General features: G+C 59.2%; 6 protein-coding genes across 6 annotated transcripts; 1 reads left to right on the forward strand and 5 right to left on the reverse strand.

Annotated features, from left to right (window-relative positions):
- Window positions 1–341: 341 nt before the first annotated feature.
- On the reverse strand, window positions 342–2,430 carry DCS_04485 (dipeptidyl peptidase IV; the record flags this gene model as incomplete). The annotated part of the gene is made up of 3 exons (XM_040801794.1): window positions 342–1,449; window positions 1,520–2,250; window positions 2,329–2,430. The coding sequence occupies 3 exons, from the start codon at window positions 2,428–2,430 to the stop codon at window positions 342–344; spliced, it is 1,941 nt and encodes a 646-aa protein (XP_040656827.1).
- A 1,058-nt stretch (window positions 2,431–3,488) lies between these two features.
- DCS_04486 (uncharacterized protein) lies at window positions 3,489–4,361 on the reverse strand (the record flags this gene model as incomplete). Its single annotated transcript, XM_040801795.1, has 1 exon — window positions 3,489–4,361. One exon carries the CDS (start codon window positions 4,359–4,361, stop codon window positions 3,489–3,491), a length of 873 nt encoding a protein of 290 aa, XP_040656828.1.
- Window positions 4,362–7,084: 2,723 nt separating this feature from the next.
- DCS_04487 (uncharacterized protein) lies at window positions 7,085–8,454 on the reverse strand (the record flags this gene model as incomplete). Its single annotated transcript, XM_040801796.1, has 2 exons — window positions 7,085–7,132; window positions 7,330–8,454. The coding sequence occupies 2 exons, from the start codon at window positions 8,452–8,454 to the stop codon at window positions 7,085–7,087; spliced, it is 1,173 nt and encodes a 390-aa protein (XP_040656829.1).
- Window positions 8,455–10,860: 2,406 nt separating this feature from the next.
- Window positions 10,861–12,738, forward strand: DCS_04488 (serine/threonine protein kinase-like protein; the record flags this gene model as incomplete). Its single annotated transcript, XM_040801797.1, has 1 exon — window positions 10,861–12,738. One exon carries the CDS (start codon window positions 10,861–10,863, stop codon window positions 12,736–12,738), a length of 1,878 nt encoding a protein of 625 aa, XP_040656830.1.
- Window positions 12,739–13,183: 445 nt separating this feature from the next.
- On the reverse strand, window positions 13,184–13,920 carry DCS_04489 (uncharacterized protein; the record flags this gene model as incomplete). The annotated part of the gene is made up of 2 exons (XM_040801798.1): window positions 13,184–13,698; window positions 13,791–13,920. The coding sequence occupies 2 exons, from the start codon at window positions 13,918–13,920 to the stop codon at window positions 13,184–13,186; spliced, it is 645 nt and encodes a 214-aa protein (XP_040656831.1).
- A 3,733-nt stretch (window positions 13,921–17,653) lies between these two features.
- DCS_04490 (uncharacterized protein) lies at window positions 17,654–19,332 on the reverse strand (the record flags this gene model as incomplete). The annotated part of the gene is made up of 2 exons (XM_040801799.1): window positions 17,654–19,212; window positions 19,272–19,332. The coding sequence occupies 2 exons, from the start codon at window positions 19,330–19,332 to the stop codon at window positions 17,654–17,656; spliced, it is 1,620 nt and encodes a 539-aa protein (XP_040656832.1).
- Between the last annotated feature and the right edge of the window lie 1,470 nt (window positions 19,333–20,802).

A 20,802-nucleotide genomic window follows, 5' to 3' on the forward strand; every position in this document is an offset into this window, starting at 1 on the left:
ACGCTGGAGAGTTCGGAGGGCCGACTTTTCTTTCATTATTCATTTTGATACCAGGGACCAGCAGACGGTGGCGCGGGCCGTGTCTCATGAGCGCTGATGCATTTTCCTGTACACATGGCGGCAAACGTTTATAGTAACATGTGAGTGGCCCTTCAGTTGGGTGCCGAGAGCTAATTTCATGTGCGACGTCGACGTACGTCACTCTCTCGATTGTGATTTTTTTCCATGCACAAAAGGGATGAGACTTGAGACTTGACAAGGGAATGGCCAAAAATGGACCTCAGGTCACCTGTCAAGAATGTCGTGTGCTGTCGATGCAGGCAAACGTACAGGACAGACTGTCAGGCAGAGAGCAACGTCCGCCTCCACAGACTTTCCTCCTCCTTGAGCCACAGCCTCGTGCTCACGGGTGAATCCATCATGTGTCCCTCACCGTCGACGACGACGAGTCCCACTTGACGACCTCTCTTGGCGAGAGCCTTTGCCATGAGCTTTGCCTGCTCGACCGGCACGACGGGATCGGCCTTTCCGTGGAGCAAGACGATGGGCGAGGTGATATTGTCGACGTGGTACAAGGCGCTGCGGTCGCGATAGATGCGTCGCTTGCGCTTCTCGTCGACGCCGCCCTCGGGGAGCACAAGCTTGGGCGTGTAGTTGGCCTCGAGCTTGTGCGTCTTGCGACCAAACTTGTTGAGATCGCTGATTCCCGAGACGCAGAGACCGGCTGCGAAGAGGCTCGAGTAGCGCACGAGGACTTGCAGGGTGCTGTATCCGCCCGCGCTGAAGCCCGTGATGCCGACGCCGTCGTGCTTGACGCGCCCGTGGCTGACAAGGTACGACGCGAACTCGGCGGCGTCGTCCACGTCGAGCAGGCCCCAGTTTCCCCAGAGCGAGCTGCGGTAGCGGCGTCCGTAGCCGGTCGAGCCGGCGTGGTTAAGGCCCAGGAAGGCGTATCCGCGCGAGGTGAAGTACTGGGTCCGGAGATTGACGCCGCAGCCCATATGGCTCGTCGGACCGCCGTGAGCGCATATGATCAGCGGCGGCCGCTCACCTGTGGCTGCGGCGAACTTTGGGTTGCGCGGCATCCAGAGGAAGCCGTGGATATCTCGGCAAGGCTGCGAGACGGACTGGATGGAGATGCCCTCGGGCTGCGCATACAGGGACGGGGAGAACTTTTCGTCGGTCGCTTCCCGGACCAGCCTGTTGAGATTTGGTTGGTGAACGTTTAGGATGCGAATCGACGGGACCGACAAGGTTCCACTTCCAATAACGAGGACGGAGGATTCGTCGAACCTCGTGACGGCATCAAAGGAAACTTGGCACACCGTATCTGCCTCCACAAGCTGACTCCACGATCCGGTCTCCACGTTGATGAGGACAAGACGGGCACTCCCGTTCAGGATGGCCGAGGCGACAAGCAGCTCCTCGGTCAAGGGAGCAATCGTGCGACTTGCCGCCACGTCAGCTTCCGGTCCCCTCGCCGCCAGGTCAGGTCACGGCGTAGATGGATGGGACTGACCTTCCCTCATAGAGTCCAATCTCGCCAAACTCGACCTTTTCCAACCCCCTGAGCTCCAGAGCTGTTGGTACCTGGGAACTTCCCGGCCGAAGGCGGTACAGCTGCCGGTAAGGCCCTTCCTCCTTGGCAAAGTAGAGTGAGCCATCGAAGCCCCAGGTAGGCTCGGCGACGCTCTCGTGGTCCTTGCCTGAAATCAAATGCGATTCTAGGGAGCGAAATCCGTCCCTCCAGTCGGCGACATGCAGCTGGGCCGAGTCGAAGGGCAGGTCAGGATCGTCCCACTGCAGCCAGCTCAGTCGTCGACCGTCACGGCTGAATCGTGGCAGATAGTAAAAGTCGGCCCCCCCAGCGATCAGGTTGATATGGCTTGTGTCCACGTTGATGGCCACCACACTGTTCTTCACGCGGCACCCCTGGTCATGGACCTCTTGGATGGACAAGACCCACGAGCCGGGGCCGGCGCTGAGGCTCGCGTAACGGAGGTAAGCGCTCCGGAACACCAATCTGACCTTGCCGCTGTCCGGGTCCAGGATCTGGATCGAGTCATCGCTATTGGTGAAGACGATACGGTTGTCGGCCAGGACGTCGAAGGCCGACGAGCCGTACTCGTACACTCGGTTGGAAGCATTGTATAGCGAGGGCAAGACATCTCTGACGCCATACTTGATCACCTCCACTATCGTTGTCCTTCCGCTCGTTGTTTTCTCTTGAAAAAAGGCCCTCCCAGACGGCTAGACAGCGTTAGTCACACAGAGTACAGGAGTTCATGCCCATCCTCCCGGGTGGGGCAGTGGCAAGATGGCACATACAGAGACGCGCGGAGAAGAAAACTGCCTTGACTTGGTGGCTACGGAGTCCACGGTGATGGGAGAGTCCCAGTTCCCGTACGGGACGATGGCTTTGATGACCATGACTAGATGAGAGGCCTGCTGTTTGACTTGACAACAGTCTCAACGCTTCCATTGAGACAGAGTTTGAACGGAAACGACCGAGCACAATGAGCATCATGGAAAGCGGGGAAGGATGTTGCTGCCCGTCGTATAAATAGGAAAGCTGTTAACGCTCGGGCCGACTGCCACAACCAATGGACAAGAGGTATGGAAAGTGCTGAGTGTGAGTGGTGGTACAGAATGACGTGGGAACCTATCATGGTGAGCGCTGCTGAAATACCCTTGCCTCGAAGACTTCTCGGCGCGTAGTCGAGAGGCCAGCGCCGAGCCATCACAGATTGACAACATATCTCGTCACATCGGCGTACTCTCCGGTGTACGCTATCCCCCGGATTCGCTTCGCCGTTGATTTTATTTGACAGCTTGGACACCATCAACGCGACGTTCACGAGGAGCAGGCGACGTCGGCGGTTGAGCCGGTCGGAACCGAGTACTGCCTAAATAGGCAGTTGATGGGGCCGGGCCGGAGCGGGTTCGGCGTGGTCCGAAAGGATGCCGAGCGGGGGCCATTTGCTGGTCTCGGCTCTTGACGACCATGTCGCGGGCTGTGGGCGATTCGGTCGTCATGTTGAGAAGCTTCAGCATCCCGCTTTCCGCCACCTCTACAGTCGGTGTCCAGGGGAAGACAGGATGGGATATGGCATGGCAAGCTGGTGCTAGAGCAACGAAGCAAGCACCTTTGCCAACAACAGTTCCATGGGCCTCATCCACCCATGTCAGCTACGGCACCGACACGGGCCAAGCGTTTGTTTACAGTATCTGGCCGTCGTGCGCCGACGGATGCATCCCATCAAGGTATGTGAGGAGCAAGAGAGGTTGTCCCAAATTACATAGATACGTTCAAGCTGCAGCTTACACGAGTCCCAAATGCTCTCGACTACCGACCTGATTATACAAGATCTCAAATGATATCAGACGGCATAACACAAGGCATGTCCGCCATGTTCACATCCCATCCGGGTGGCCTTTCTCCTCCGGATACGGTCCAGCTCTTCCCATCAATGGTGCCTCTTCGGCCCTCAATTGGTGAACTCGACGACGCGGGTCTTCTCATCGATGCGCTTGATAAAAGCTCCACGGCGGATCAACGGCCGGTTGTTGCTGCGCTTGTCGCTGTTGCGTGACTGCCGGTTGGCTTTGGCGGCCGGGGTAGCAGCAACCGGAGCGGCAGCAGCTGGAACGGCAGCAACTGGAGCGGCAGCAACCGGAGCGGCGGCAACCGGAGTGACAGCAGCTGGAGCGGCGGCAACTGGAGCGGCAGCAGCTGGAGCGGCGGCGGCAGCCATCTGAACGGGAACGACGCCGCCAAAGGGACCAGCCCGTGCCGGGTTCTGGCAGCGTACCATGCACACATTGCTCATGCCGGCGACGGTGCCGGTGCACTGCTGATCGGCGGGGATCCGGACATTCAGGGGGTGGTCAGACGCGTTGCCGTTCCGGTTGCGACCTCGATCGTTGCCGGCAACATTTTGGGTAACTTGGATGTTCTGCCACGACTTGGCCGTCCCGTCGTCGTTGATCATGCAGGTGTATGGACCGGCTCCGTCGGCATTGACCTGGTGGAGCGTCATTTCGAGCTCGCCGCCGGCTCGCACGACGGGCAGCTGGCCACCCGTCTCGGCCATGATGGCCGATGTACCAGACTCAACATCGTTCGTGCCACCGCCGAGCGTCTCGCCCACCGATTCGGCAGCATCTCCACGAAAACGAGTCGAATCCTGCTGAAATGGGTTCCTTCTTGTGCCAGTCCGATCGGTGCTCGTCACGATTCCGAGCGCCATCCCTTCCGTGTTGTTTTCCCCAACCGCCCTGATGATGCCCCCATGAGCCGAGGCAAGCTCGGCGGCGAGGAGGGCATAGGTGACGACGATGGTCTTCAGAGAGAGCGACATGTTGGCTACAGGATGACAATTTACGGCAGGATAGAGATGCGTCGAGTAAGTGAGCAAATCTTGAGCAGACCTGACCGGCAGGGAGTTGAGAGAGAAGGCGGAAGTGTCTGAGAGAAGTGAAACTTGCAGAGGCTGCTGAGATGCGGCTGCTGGTGAGTGGAAAGATCATCTGCCACGAACGAGCGAAAGGAATCATTTATACTCGACAGAGCCATCGCCAACTTCCTCGCCTGCGAAGATGATGGTTGCTCGCAAACTTTATTACCCTCAAACCCCCCACCCCCCACTCACCCCCTTCAACCCCTGTCCCCTTCATTCCTCCGTCCTTTTCCATTTCCTGTCGCTGGAGAAGTTGCCAAATGGTGCGGTGCATCGAAACAGGCTCAGACAAGAATGGAATATGACATGACTACAAGCGTTGTTGCGCCGCGTTGCCTCTCCCATCTAGGCTCAGCCTACCAGGCTCCCGTGTCCTGCCCCATCGTGGTCCGGAAGCACTCGTTCCGTTGCCAGACAACATGAAGCGATCATGAAGACTCGCCAACAGAGGTGTTCCAGTTGCTTATTGGTCGCCCGACAAACATAATCGGTCGAAACTGGCCGGCTCTCCCTGGCCAGCGCTGGCAGCGCAGCATGAGCCGTCTCAGGGGCGTGTGGGAATCGTCCTAGCAATTTCTGTGCCATTCAGCTTCGTCACCTTCTCGTGTGAGTAGAGAGCGAAAGAGAGAGGAATCTATGCCTTGGCCTTCATTTTCGCCCTACAATGGTTGAGTTATGACTGGGTAGAAGCCCTCCGAGAGATACGGACGGAGAGCTGGGCGATGTTTTCTAGCCAGCGCTCTCTGGACCATCAGGATCCGGGGTGTCCGGAAACGCATACTCGAGCGCTATCCCTGAGCCATTTTGAAGGGCAAATGGCTCTCCAGCCAACTGTCACCGTGGCTATGTCATCGTAGACCTGCCAATACGACAACCCATTCGGTCCATCCTGACACAAGCTGGAACGCAATGGTCCAGGGACAGTTGTTGAGGCTGTACCAGAGAAACCCATGGCAGAATCGGGTTACGGGGTATCCCAGATGCTTCTCGGTTAATTGGGCCACCGAAATGTTCGACACGAGGTCAACCAAAGGCTGAATGTGCTCGAGCACCGGCGCTCCGGTCACACGGCGTCATCACACGGCGGCAACGAGCCTTTTAGGGCTATTATTAGCTTTCACTTTGTCTGCATTCATCCGAATACCGACCTTTCTCGTAAGCAATTCGAACAGTTTCGAAAATATATGCACCATACCCTTCATCATCTCTCAGCTGTGCTGTTGAAGTGTTAGTTGTCGCTGATCTCGGACAAGGCAATATTCGCATGACTCGGGCATTGTCGAAACATTGGAGGGAGCATGCGCAAAATGCACGGGGGAAACATTGATCCTCCTCCGACATGGCCAGATTGCCTCTGGCCGCCTCACAGGTGGTATACTTCAGGGGCCAGCACCGATGCACAAACAAGCGGTCGAGAATGTGTTGCAGTACATGCCATGAAGTGAAGCAATTGCCGACCCCCCAAACATGTTTGATTCTGCGTGCCTGGCGTTGAAGTTTTACGCGTTTGAGATCATCATGCATGAAACGGCCCATCTATGAACACATCTTTTGACAGCGTCTCGGAAGAAACCTCCAACCACGGGCGGTCAATTGCTCCTCGGAAGAACGGAGCTGCGAGAGAATCGTTTTGAGCTGGTGGATACATACACGCTGTGAACGGTGTTTATCTCGGGCGTGTGAATGAACGACGATCATCAAAGACGGCAGTTTGCACGCATGGTTCGATGCTTGTCACCCACCAACTCACCGCTCCCGTTGTTCACCGAGTGGCACCTGCGAGAGAGCGGGCGGAGCCGTTCAAGCGGTATTCGGGCCGTACTCACAAGGACGATCGGTGCCCGGAGGACGTGCCATCATGCTGCTGCATCGCTACGTTCTGAAGCCGACTGCCGGGATATATACATCGAATAATGGGTCTAGGGATACCATCACGTACGTGCAAAGAAAATTGATGAGGAAAATAGGTGTGTATTTACCCTGAGAGGTCACCAAACACCTCGAAAATGCACTCAAGGCTATGACGAACATGAGAGGGGGGACTTACTTATCTTGACCACCTCCTCCTACCTTGACCTACCTTGACTTACCTTGGCCTACCTTGGCCTCCCTTGGCCTACCTTGACCTACCTTGACCTACCTTGACCTACCTTGACCTACCTTGACCTCCCTTGACCTCCCTTGACCAGCCCTAACCTACCTACCTTGATCCGCCTTGACTTACTTTGAAGGCACGATAAGATATTAGGCAGGCACAGTGGTTTCACCTCGTCGGCAAAATCACCGCGACAGCTCCAAAAAATAAACGAAGAAAACGAATGGCAATACACAGAGTCCCTTGACATTCGTCGTGACGTTGAGAAGAGTAGAACGTATGCGTATGAATGGATGAGAGAGAATGTAGGGCTCAAGTCTTGGTGAGCATGGGAGGGCTTCGCTTTGAACTTGGTGACCATATTGACACCCCCGTCACGACCAGCTGACTGGCTCAGCCTCATCATCTCGTCAAGTCCCAGCATGGTCATGTAGACGGAACACACAGCAGGTTGGAGACAGCATCACTTACCTCGGGAGTCGTTTGCCTTCGGGGACTGCCAGGCTCTCGCTTAGGCCAGTGGTCATCATCACGACGTCGACTGCGGCTTCAGCATGACATTAGCGTGCAGGGAACACTGCATGCATGGCGAAAATTCAGGGTCTGAATCGTTAGTCATAAGGTACAAGGTATGTTATGTACAGTTAGGTTCACATATGTGCAGCCGCTTGCCTCATGCTAGTCAGCCCTTCTTCTCCCTCTCGGCCTTTTCCGTGGCACGTCTTGCATCGGCTTCTGAACCCTGCTCAGCGCCTCCTCCGGACTTCTCCGCACCTCCCGCGCCAGGCCATTGGCCCGTCTCATCAAATATGATCTCGGTGAGGGTGAACGTGAATGTCGGTGGGGCGAGGGCAGGCTCCTGCTCGCCATCGATTTGTGCTCGAGGTATGAGTTTGCCATCGGTCCTTGTCGCGGTGTTGGGGTATCAGATTCTAGGGTATCATTGGGAACACCGATGGCACAAACGTCGGGGAAATCGAAATGGTCGTCGGGATATTGGGCTGGGGGGAAGTCGTCGTCGTCCTCTTCCTCCTCGTCGAGGTGGGACGGATGGTGAGGCTTGTCATCGACGGCGCCCTCGACACAGTCGCAGGCAGATCGCGTCTCGGTAGAATCGCAGACCGACGTCACCATCGTGTCGCAGTCCGATGGCGACTCGTCACAGTGACGGAGAGCGAGGCGACGCAGAAATTCCGAGCTCGAGTGGCCCGAGTCGGAGCCCGAGAATGACATGGACCTCGAGGGCGGGCTCGGGGCAGAATAAGTGTGATATCCAGCGTCCGAGGGCGACTCGGCGGCCTGCTCCGAGCCCATGGCCTCGGAGTCGGGGGGCGACAGGGGACCGTCGAGGCCCGCGTCGTGGCCGACGTCGTCGTCGAGCGAGGACGGCTCGGCCGTCATGGGGAAAAAGTCGTCGAGGAAGTGGGAGCAGGTGGCATCGTGGGCGCTGCTGGCCTTTGTGCTCACCGTGCTCACGCTGTCGGCCTCGGAGAAGGAGGAATGGGAGGAGGCGGAACGAGTGTCGTTGAGGTAGTCGTCGGGGAGGTAGCTGGCAAAGTACCGGACGATGGAGTCGTACGACTTGGTGCGGAACATCTGTATGGCGTGCTGCCACTGTTCGGAGCCCATGAGCTTGGGGTTGGCGATGATCTCGACGGCCAGCGTCTCCAGAGACTCGTTGAGCTCACGGAGACGCAGCTGCTGTCGGTCGGCCATCAAGCGGTGGAACTGCTCCGACGTGTCGGCATGGCGGGAGAGTTCGTAGACGTCGTGGTGAAAGGCTTCGGGGTCTTGGATGGCGTAAGAGAATGTGTTGTAGCGTTCGTGAAGGGTGGAAAACAAGTCGTCCCTCTTCATGCCGAACTTCCAGGCGGGCCAGGCCCAGTCCGGGTCGTCCATGATGAGAGGAGCAGGTCGTGTCGAAGGCAGACAAGGGGAGTCCCCAAGGCTGCCCGGTGTGCAATTCGCACAAGGCAAATTCACAGCGTCGGATAGGCGATGGCATCCATATCGTCGTCGGTCGTCGGGAAAGGTACGAATGGCGGGCGGGGAGCGTTGGTGGAAAGGCCAAGTGTCGGTGGTGGGAAGGGAAGGGTGATGATGGTGGAGAGTAGGAAGGCAGGTAGGCTCGGGCGGTGGACGACAAGCCTCGACCAGCAGAGGGCGAGAATGGGGGGGGGGATCGGGCCCTAGCACCTAGAATCGGGACCTCCCTGCGATGTCGGGTACTGCGCGCGGTGCTGCCTGAGGCAACGGCGGTGAGGGTCGCTCATTGGGCGCCACCGTGGGAACTCGTTACTCCGCCCCTCGGGCAAGCCAATCAGAGGCAGTGGGTTGCGGCCAGGAGCGAATGAAACATGAGCAAGTGGGACCGGCATTCGATGAGAACGCGACCCTGGGCTGCAAGGTGGCACACTGGTTGCACGAAAGCGACGTGCGAAGAGGTATTATTACCTGCACCCGACTCGCACGGTACTGACGACATGCTGGACAGCCTCCTGCTGTGCTGAGCTTGTACAGGTACAGTCGGCACACGGCGAGCAAACTACGAAGCACTGCACGGAGTACCGAGTGCTTGTACTTGTACACGGGCACGATGACAATGTGACATGCCCGGTGCACATACTTGTACACGAACGGCAGTGCGCTGGCGCTGCTCGCGCGCGGCTGGCACTGTATTTACACCATACCGTCATGCTGGGAGGACGCCTGCGTTGAAGGCAGGGCGGTCAAGGGCGACCAGAGCGAGCGACTGCAGACGCCATGGACACGGCTCGGTTGCCTTTGACTCTGTGTTTGGAAAGGTCATATGCTCCTCGGGGAAAAAACAAAGACGATAATACTCCGCAGCGATGTGCCTTTTCCCAAGGTCAACAGATACAGGAGCGGAGCAGATACAGGAGCGGAGCAGATACGACCGACGGTCGACCGTCCAGCTGGAGTGGCCGGCTCATCAGCTTCACAGATTCTCGCTCTCTGCGAGGCAGTGTCAGCTCAGTCAACGCTGATCCTCCGGGTGCTGACGGTGCTCACTCACCGACGGTCGTCGCACGCACCATGATCGTTTCTCACGCATCATTGTCGGTTCTCACGCACAATGGTCGTTGCTCGCTGGGCTCGCAGGTGTCGCTGTGCGTACCAAGCAGCTGACCAGGAGCCGAGGTCAGGCACACAAAATACGAGGCGCAGACGCCACGGCACGATGGGAGAAAGGCTGCGTCACAAGCCCTCTTCAGCACGCACGTAGGAGCTGTGCGCCCCTGTCAGCCGTCGGCTCGTAACGTGGACCAGGCACGGCCAAAGTCCTGCTGGTGCGAAACGGAGCCGCCGCATCGACACACTGTGCAGCACTACTACCGAATACCGTGCTCCGTGCACGTGTGCCGTTACCGTCACCGTGTCATCCACGGCGAACCGCACGGTTCGATCTGACAGCCAACCACGACGACAAGGCGGCTAAAGATTTGCTTCCGGCTCCTCCCCACGGCCCGTCGCTGCTGGCTGCTGCTGCCGGCCACTGCCAAGCACGCTGCTCCCGCCGGACCCAAGAGGCACCAGGAGACATTGCTTCCTGGCACCTACGAGCTCCCTCGAAAGACTTGTGACCGACCAGACGACCTGCGATGCTCGGCGGACGAGGTTGGGGCCACCGACCACCAACTCGTCATCCTCTGATCAACTCGACCATCAGCAGTCAACGACGGCTGCCATCGTCGACCGTCTCGCGCATGACTGGGATCCGGACGCTCCTCTCAACGTCGACGAGTCCCCGAGGTTCCTGTACTTATTTATGTACCTCTGGCTCACGAATGTCGGTCGGGGGCGCAGCGACAAGTTGAATTTGTTCCATTCCCTTCTGTCAATCTCCCCGGACGCGCGACCGGTACAGTACTTGGGTTGTACACGTAGCCCATCTGCTGACACAAAAGTGCCCAACCTCCTCCTCCGTCCAGCCGTCCGTCCCATTGCCCATTCTTCCGCCCCCCACCTTCCCCTCGCCCCCTACTACTATCGCCGTTCCCCGTCCCCTCGCCCCCGCACTGTCTGTCGCCTGGAGCCGCTTGGCGGCCTGCTGCCCACAGCACCCGCCATAGCTGCTGAGCGTTCTCCCCGCGCCCGTCCGCAGCGGCTGCGGCCGCCCACCACCACCAACCACAACAGCGCACGGCGCAGAAGCCAACGGGCCACGGGCGGACACGTTCGCATCTCGATCCTGCGTCATCACCACGCACGCGGACGTCGCGCGCGCGCATGGGCACGACCTCGCAGCCATCGCCAAGCACATCCTCTCCTCCCCCGCGTCTCATGGCCGACGCTTCGGAAGGGGTCTCGGAGGAGAGGACGGAGCCGTTCTCGCAGTCGGAGATTGACGCGCGGTTCAAGGGCATCCGGGTCGAGGATGCGGGCAGCCTCGCCGACAGCGAGGTGGTCCCCCTCGACGTGCTGCAGGTCGAGGACCACCACCACAAGCAGGGGATCCGCATCCTCGTCCGGCCGCTGACCAAGATTCACAACACGCGGTCCGTCAGCCCGGGCAGCGACAACTGTCAGTGGCTGGCGCTCCGGGCCGAGGTGGCATCGTCGGACGAGCCGGAGCACAAGGTGTTGGCGGTGACGCAGACGTCCAAGGACATTAAATTTTCCGTCCGGATCCCGGGCGAGTCGCGAGACGAGTCCTCGCGGCCGCCGCTGTGGTGCGAGCTGTACTACGACCCGGCGAGCGACAAGGTCGTCTTCCTGAGCAAGTCGGACGTGCCGCTGAGGCTGCTGAGCGTCTGCCAGAACGCGGCAGCGAGCCCGCCGTCGGGCGAGGGCCACGTCGTCAACCCGGGCTTCGCCAAGTTCCTCGAGCCGGGCACGTGGAGGATCAAGGTCAGCGACGTCGGCGTCCTCGACTTTCGCGTGCTCGAGAGGCGGCCGGTGCGGGTGCGCGAGCCGGCGGCGGCGCCGACGACGACGCACGAGTCGTCGCCGCGGTCGGAGGCGGCGAGCCCGTCCGCGAGGGCCCCGTCGGCCGGCAAGCGGTCGCTGACGGACGGCGTCGAGGGGAAGCGGGCGAGGCGTCGGCTCTCGGACGTCGAGGCCGACGGCGACGACGGCGACGACGGCGTCATCATGTTCCTGCGTCCGGCGGCCGAGCCGCTCGTCTTCCCCATGCCCAACGGGCGCGAGAGCAAGGAGCTGTCGGCCGGCGACGGGCACGCGCTGCTCGACGCCGAGCAGGGCGACACCATCCTCGTGCCGGCCGTCTGCGAGGTGGACGAGTATCAGCTCACGAAGCGGGAGCCCATCGCGACGACGGCGCTGTCGGCCGTCTTCCGCGGCCAGCACTCGCGCGTGCCCGAGAACATCGTGACGGTCAAGGTGCTCAAGACGAGGGTGGCCGGCTCGCAGGACAAGCCGCTCGCGCACGAGCGCAACGTCATCCGGCAGGCCGACATGTGGATGCGCGAGTGCCGGAGCCAGGAGGACCTCGAGCACAAGTCCATCGTGCGCTACTACGGCGGCGACGCGCGCTACCTGTCGCTCTACATGGAGCACGTGCAGGCGCCCGACCTCGCCTCGTCGTCGCGGTGGAGGAGCCGGTCGGACGAGTTTGCCGGCACGCGCGAGGACGCGGCGCGCATCCTGCGGGACATTGCCGACGCGCTGCACTGCGTCCACGGCCGGCGGCTCGTCCACAACGACGTCAAGCCGGCCAACATCCTATACTCGCCCGAGCGGGGCGCCGTCCTGTGCGACTTTGGCCTCTCGACGCCGGCGTCGAACTCGCCGACGACGGGCGGCACGCCCTACTACGTGCCGCCCGAGTTCATCGGCAAGAAGGTCCGGGGCCCGCCGTCGGACGTCTGGGCGCTCGGCGTCACCATGCTGTACGTGCTGCGCAAGATTCCCTTTCCCGACAGCCGCGCGCGGAGGCACCAGGCGAAGCCGCTGTACTGGCAGATTGGGGGCATCAACAACCCGTCGCTGCCGTACAAGCAGCACGGCAACGGCCAGCCGGCCGTGGTGCAGATGCGCGACTGGCTGACGGAGATGTTTGAGGCACGAGAGAAGCTGAGCACGCGAGACCGGCTCGAGCGCTTGGTCAGGGACATGCTGACGCCGAACCCGCACCAACGAATCACCATGGCCAAGGTGCTGCAGGAGCTCGGCGTCGAGAGCGCGGCCGCACCACGATGACACTTTTTTTTTTGGGGTTTGTTCTTCCGTCTCCGAGCTCGAGTACCGTTTGATGGCCTTTTGGCGGGTGCCGCGGGCGGAGGCGCGGACGGTGTCGGCTGCGTCTTGGGTCGCCGGCGTGGAATCAATCAATCGAAGGAGACGGTGGACTGGACATTGCTATTTTACACGACTTTGCCCAGCATATACAGTACAGTACTAGAGATTTACGGCATTGCCTAGCGTCGCATCATGGTCATCAGCCATGGCAGCCGATGGAACGAATCATTCCCTTCCTCTACCTACCCCTTTCTACCGGTTTTCCCTCAATGTCGATGACACCTTGCTTGCTTGAATTTTCCTGTGTTTTTTTTATTCTTGTTCTTTTATTCTACTTGGCCGCGACAGAATCCGCGCTCGGTCCACGGCCGAGGCGGCACGACGGGCTCGCGCAGGCGCCGTCCGTCTACAGGCTGAGGCCGAGGACAAAGGCCGAGGCGAGGCCGACGACGGAGCCGAGAGCGAGGGTGTCGACGTTGACGAGGCCGGCGGCGGAATCCACGGCCTGGCGGCTGCCGGCGGTGGCGTTGGTCGCGGTGGCGTTGCCGGTCTGCTGCTGGATCTTGACGACGGAGATGTTGCCCGAGTTGCAGTCGGCGACGGGCTTGGCGTCCTTCTTGAAGCGCACGTCGGCGCAGTTGTAGAGGGCCGAGCCCTTGTTGCCGACGGTGACGACCTGGACGGTGGCAAGGCTGCCGTCCTCGAGGCCGGCGGGGAGGGGCAGCTTGTCGAGGCAGAGCGTGCCCTTGCCGGTGGCGTTGAGGAACTGGGGCGTCAGGGAGACGTTGAAGTTGGTCACGTTCTCGCCGAAGCCGAGGTTGACGAAGACGTAGGTCCAGGTGTGGTGCAGGTCAAGCTTGATGGCGGCGCCCTCGAGGGGCCACTCAGTGACGTTGCCGACACCGTACGGGACGCCAGCACCTGGACGTCGGGGCGATGCCGTCAGCCGTGAGCTCGCCGGCTCGGGGCGGGGAGGGAGCAGGAGAGGACGAGGCGACGGAAGGGCGGCTTACAGGGATAGGTCCACTGGCTGTAGTTGGTGTCCTTGGTGAGGGTGTCGGCGCGCCAGGCGGGATAGGAGATGCCGAAGTGGGCGGAGACGCACTGGGCCGCCGCGACGGCAAAGACGAGCTTGGAGACCATTTTCCTTGCCGGGGGGGGGGAGGGGGGACAGGGTGTGAGATTGTCAGTGTTTGGGGTGATGGGTGAAAGGAGCGCGAGGTCGAGCGGAAGGGGACTGGACGAGAGAGGGAGCCGTGAGAAGAGGCGGAATCGGAGGGAGCGGCGAGGCGGACGGCGGACCCGGGTCGGGCAGATACTTATGGAGGGAGCGCGCGGCACGACTGGCTTTACCGTCGGTCATTGCCATGGGTACTCGCATCAACATGGCATGAGGACGAGCCCATGCAAGTACACCTACTTACTTTCCATGCATGGATGCACGCACACCCGAGCACAGCTCCGACTTCAAGCACTGTACTTGCGCACTTACAGTATGTACTTCCTTGTACGCTTGTACCTGCAGCAGCAGCACAGCATGTACAGTACCGTATGCAGTACCGTATGCCGGTCGTAGTGTACAAGGTGTACAAGTAGTATTCATGCCTATGAACGAGTGGGACGGGTCCAATCGAGGCGGGCCAAGGCTGGCTTGGGCGGCGGAGGCATCTGGCAAGAGGATGAAGTTGTGTGGAGCAAGAAATTCGGATGCCGGTGCCATGACACGGCATGCCATGGCACGGGAGCCGGAGGAGGCTCGTGTTTGGCAGCACAGTACAGAGTACGGCGAGGGTACTTTGCATCACGATGGAGCGCGCTGCCACGGGCATGTACCGTAGGTGTACCTGTTTACGCCCGTGCTCTTTACTGTACTTAAGTACTGTTCTTTACTGTGCAGTATTATTACTTACTGTTCTTGAAGCGATCAAGTACTTGCATGTACAAGCAAGTATCGCCGCGGGTGTACGGAGTGCCATGTGCGTGCACGTGCATGTACAGTAAGTAAGCACGTACTTGCAAGCGCATCAAGTACAAGCAAGTACTCGCAGCGACTTGCAAGTACGCACACGGACGGGAGGGCATGCCGTCGAGGTGGTGGCGGCTGCCGGTACTTATCGCCAAGATCGCAGGCGCCTCTGCGCCGACCCGCCCTCCCACGCCCCCGGGAGCGGAGCGGGTCCGGCGCTTCGTCCACACGCTCCGCCGCCGGCACTTTTTCTCCCCCCCCCCCCCCCCCCCCCGTCGCGCGACGCGGCTCGAGGCTGTCGTTTCCGGTCCGTCCTGCCGATGCTCGCATACAGTACGCCGGTGCTGGAGACGGAACGAACGAGCTCTCCCGGCGGTTGCGTTGGCGCTCCGTCATGGCCTCCTGGCTGCGGCACAGCACACGTTACCGCTCCCCCACGGTCCATGGTCCATGTTTTTTTTCCACTGGCCATCGGCGCCGTCATTGGCCCCCCCCCACCACCTCCTCCTCCCACACGCGCAGGGGGCAGTTGAGGCCGGCGAATGTTGAAAAACTTGCTCAAATGCCCGCACGCCGGAGGGTCTCGCCCCCGCCCTCTCGATGTCGCCGCAACGGGTCAGGCAATGCGCAGTGGTTGGTGCGAGTGCTGCAAGTACATGTACTTGCAACTAGTTGCCAGTACAGTACATGTATTTGCTGGTGCGTGCATTACTGTACGTGCTGTACAAGTATTCCTCCTTAAACAGTTTTGTCCAACATCGTAGGGCACAAGTACTCCGTACAGAGTACCCGTGATGCCACTGCCCGCCCGGGTAAGCACGTACTGTATTAATACCTGTACTCCGTACACTTGGGCGTACTTGTTAGCCCTCCGTGCATGTACATGTACTTGCATCTACGAGTACTGCTTGTACTTGGGGATGGGTGCAAATGCATCTACAAGTACCAGTACACCTACTCCGCACATGCAAGTACTTACTTACAGTAGGTGTACGGAGTACAGTATACTGCAAGTACTTTCTACAAGTACAGCATCCTTTCGTCAGCAACAATTTGTGCATACTTACTTCGATATTCGCATGCCATGCTTCCGCCGGTGTGCATGGAGAATCAATCAACCCAGGTGGGTACGCCATCGGACACTAAGGGATTTGTTTCGATGGTGCGCTTATCCTTGATTGGGGTTTCTGTTTGCTCGCGCCCGTTGGTCAACAGACTCCCACGGCTCGTCTTGTCGGCCGCTCTCTCTACGAGTAATTGCGCAAAGGGGGCACGGGACAAGGGCGCATCATTACTCGTACGCCTTCGCAAACAGGGCCCCAACGCATCCGACGCAAAAATGCACGCGTGCCGAGCAGGTGTGCCGTAATAAATTGTAGGCACCGCAAGTGCAATCATGTGCCAATCGTTCTGGCGAACCCTGGACTGACCAGCGGAACGAGTGCTCTACAGACATTATACTTACTGCTAGTAGGTGAGCATGTGCAAGTAATTAGTGTACTCTGTCCACTGTACGTGGAGTGCCATGTAAATACGTGCTACCTTTGTCGCTGTGCAGTGTACTTACTTCAGCGCCTACGGAGTACTTACGGTGCAAGTACTTGTTATTTAGTATTCAGAAACGGGGTGCAGTACGGAGTAAGTACAGAGTGCGGAGCACGGAGAACATTTCCTTGTAATCAAGCGCACAGGCAGCAAGTACTTACTTCCATGTACTCCGTACATACACACAAGTATTCTTGTCCGTACTTTGGTACACTCACCTGGCGCGCCTGTGCACCTACACCTACATCTACTGTAAGTACTTACACCCGCAAGCAAGTACGGAGTCACAGAGTGCATGTACAGTACTTGCACGTTTACAGTAAGCACGGATTACTTGTGCTTGCAGTTGTAATTTTGACCATACCGTGTTTTCGTACAGTGAGTGGGTGAGTGTACTCTGAATTCCGTCCATGCTTGGCCTACTAAAACCCGAGTTTCCTTGCACCTCCAACTTACCAAGGTACTTGCCTACAACTGCGAGTAATCACTGTAGTTGTACTCCGTACCCCTAGGTCATGTACTTACGGAGTACTAGGTAATTACTGGCATGCAAGTAGTACTGTACTGTACAGTACAGTGCTTGTAGGTGTACATATAAGTACTTGTACAGTACACGTACCTGTGCTTACACTTCTGTACATGTGCCTTGCTAATGACCACCTTGCCATGTCACATCGAGGCTCGCTACCCGAGACCAACTGCCGAAGCCAGCAACGCAAGCAAAAATCGAGTGTCGATGCGACGCTGCCGGAAGTTGGCTCAAGGCTTTCTGCGAAATGGCCTTGTGCCGTTGGCATTTGGACAATAGCCTCCGTCCCGTTGTCGCGTGAGAATCTCTCCGCTGTTGGTAAATCCTTTGCAGCGATAAATTACTGTGCAATACTGTACTTGTATTACATGTAACGGAGTGCCTAAGTGCTGTAGTTTATTTCACGTCCCATGCCCGCTTGTATGCACATGTAGTTACAAGTACAACTACTGCAATAATTGCTCCGTACGGAGTACTCACATGTACGCCAGAGTAATGTAGGGAATATTAATTATTCCGTACCGATTACTCCGTGCATTCTACATGTCTTGCGTCATCGGCCAACCGACATCCTCCGTCACGACCATCCAACCTCACCTGCTGTTCGTACGCGGCAGTGATCCATTCGCCAAACGTCAACTCGTCTTTTGCTCGTCTACATGCCGTTCGAGTGTGCATCCGCGCCCAGCCCAGCAAGCATGACCCCGATGTGTCCTTTGTCACCGTCCCATCCTCGTCCTCCGTCCTGTCGTCGTCGTCCAGTCGATCCGTCCTCGCCGATGCCGTGTCCCCGTCGCTCCAGCACCGCCCGAACCGTCTCCTCCTAGCCCGCCGCTTCACCGAGCCGTCTCGACGTCCTCGGCCGTCGCCGTCCCTTCGCCGCCCTCGTTGCTCGTCGGCGGCGCCTTGCGGATGGCGGCCCAGACGTCGGCTGCCAGCGGCACCCCGTCTCGCTGCGCCGCCGTCACCCACTTGCGGATGCGCTGCTGATTTTCCCACAGCCGTTTGCAGTGCGCCTTCAGCTCCGCCATCGTCCGCCTCTGCCTCGCCACCCTGGCCTCGAGCTTGCCCACCGTGGCCGTCACCTCGGCGAGCCTGTCGCTGAGCTGCTTGTGCCTCTCGTCGCCGTCGCCGTCGGCCGCCGCCTTCGACTCCTTTCCGCCGAGCTTCGCCCTCTTGCCCCCTCCGTCGCGGCCGACGAGGACGTGAGCGATGGCCGAGTCCGGAAGCCGCTTCCTCTTGCTCTTGGCAGTCGACACCACCTCCCCGCCGCTGCCCTTTGGCTCCGTCTTCACCTCGGATCCCGCCGTCGCCGCCAACGTCGCCGAGCCGGCTTCTTCGCCACCCTCTCCGCTCGGCTCCGTCTTCACCTCGGACGCCGCCGTCGTGGCCAGCGTCGCCGAGCCAGCTCCTTGCCTGTCCCCCTGCTCGCTCGCCCGACCGACACCGCATATCGCCGAGTCGTCCTGCCCGACCTCGAGCGTCGGAGCGGCCTGGTCCGCAGGGCTCTGCGACGTCGAGAGACGCCTTCCCTCCGGGGGCGCCGTCGTTGGCGATGCCATGGCGCCGCCCGAGCTCGTCTCCGACGCCGGTCTCGCGCCCGGCACCGGCTGCCGGAAACTTTCGTCAAACTTGTAGGAGCCCAGGTTGGCGCTCGGGAACCTTGCCTGGATGATCTTGATCGTCTTGTGTGCGCCAAAGATCTGCTCCTTGAAGATGGCCTTGAGGAAGCAAAAGTGAGCCCAGGTGACCGTCTCGACGGTCAAGTGCCGGGCGACGCTGTGGCTCGACACCTTGTTCTTCGCCTGGCTCGATTTCGCCTTTGGTATGATCTGGAACCAAGCAGAGCGCGACTCGTCGTCCCAGCTGTCGCCGTGGCCCTCGTATATCCTTCGCAGCTTGTAGAAGAGTGCCTTGTCGCCGGCGCCCTTGAACGAACAAGGCGGATAGTGCACCGGCGGCCGTGCAACCTGGTCGGCAGAGGCAGAAGACGGAAGCGGGGTGCGGGTGCTGGTGCCGATGCTTCTGCTGGTGCCGTTGCCGCTGACGTTGCTGCCGTTGTCCGTCGGCCGTGACATGCTGTTCGATGCCATGGGCGGGAAAGAATGGAACCGGAGCAGGCCAGACTGTGCGTGGGGTGAATGGGAGACAATGGGTTGCATGCGCACAATGGGTGGCGTGGGCACCATGGGTTGCATGCTGAATGCCGTGAATGGCGAGGTGCAACCGGCGAGCCGACCGTTGACCGATCGATAGGCTGCGAGTGGCAAGTTTGGTGCATCCAACGATGCCGCCGAGAGAGCCATGGACTCAACAGGAGGGAATCCGGAGCGCACGGGGGCGAGCCGAAACGCGCCTTCGCCGTCGTCACGGAGATGAAAGAAATCGCCTTTGGCTGCGGCCGCGCAGTTTGAGCAAACGACGACGGCAACCAGAGTGGCGGCTGGTTCGAACGATGAACGTCGCGCAGCAACCGAATCAGACGCAGAAGCCGTACCCGGACTGGACCGTCCATGCGCATGCCTACGTTCGACTCGTTGCCTGGCCGCTCGCTTCCGTCCCCTTATGCGTCTCGCCTCGCACGCCGTGCCATCGTGTGAAGCGATGAACCAAGCGGTGTTAACGTCGCGCGTGCCGGTTCGAGGATGGCCCTCGGTGAACGGGACGAACGCTCAGCAAGGACCCCTGGGACGGACGCTTTTGCCTTTGCTTTTGCCTCTGCGAATTCCGACGCCTCACAGAGGCAAGGGGCAAGGGGTAGCGGAGACGCCTGCCTCTCGGCATGTGGGAGGCCCTCTCCTGGGCAACGTCGTTATCGTCATTTTACCGAGGGAGCAACGGGTCCCTTGCCATGAATGCCGACACGAACCCGGTCGCTGCGCCGCTCCGTGCGTCCTCCAAGCTTGCTCCGCCAAAGCAGCATTGGACGCCAAAGCAAGCGGCAAGGCTCGGCGTGGTATGCAGAGGGATTCGCGAGCAGAGTGTACCATGTCTCCACCATCTTCTTCCACTCTGGTCAACCACCGCCATTGTCACTTCACCTAAGCATGGTGCCGTAGGTAAGTACTGTATGTGATCGAGAGAGCGCCTGCATGTACGCAAGCACTGTAAGCAGTTCGACTTCCTATCCGGACCCGGGCCCTATCTGGCTCTGGGCCCTGGCACATGCATGTCTTTACTCTTGATAATCGCCACCTCCCACCCCCCCCGTCCGCACCTGGCAGAGGAGCTTGTTGGAGCCGGCTCGACCAACCTGCGACTCTTCCATCAAAGTCGCAAGTAAGTGATTTGCTTACTTTATCCGCATCGGTAGCGGAGAATGTATGGACTGCAAGTGTACGAAAGTACTTGTCGTGGCTGAAAATTTATCAGAATATGCCTTGGATGTCGGGTGGACACCTGGCCATTATGTAGCTGCAACCAAGTTTCCACCACGAGGCAAATTTTGCAAACTTCAACATTTGCCGAGAAGAAAAAGTATTAAGGAGCACCGGATTTCCTGTTGATGCCAAATTGGTTATCGCTTCTGCCCCGGTCTCTCCGTCTCTCTACTACTCCGTACTTTTGAGAAAGCTTGGCGTCGTGGGCCAAATCATCTACTTGCAACGAATATTACTTGTACGGAGTAAGGGTATATTATCCAACTACGACCATGAGAGCAAGTACTCCGTTCTTGTGTCCCTTTTATCCCTGGCCCTTGGAGTCGTCGCAACTCCAGTCGAGCCTGTGTGTGAACCAAAAAAACCCAAAATCACGAGTGGCTTCGGCCGTGGTGGCTGCCGAAGTTCGCCAGCATGACCCAAGATTACGAATGGTGCGAATGGGAGTTGAGATGCCATGGAATCAAGTATGGCAACTGCAGACCAAAATATCACGTCCCCACCGCGGATGATGACGATGCGTGGGCACGCCTTAGTCACTTCAGGTCACGGAAGTGACCAACCATTGCGATAAACATCCGGCAGCATGCCGCCTAGGCTAAGTC

This window comes from Drechmeria coniospora, chromosome 02, assembly GCF_001625195.1.
Source record: "Drechmeria coniospora strain ARSEF 6962 chromosome 02, whole genome shotgun sequence".
NCBI lineage: Eukaryota > Fungi > Ascomycota > Sordariomycetes > Hypocreales > Ophiocordycipitaceae > Drechmeria > Drechmeria coniospora.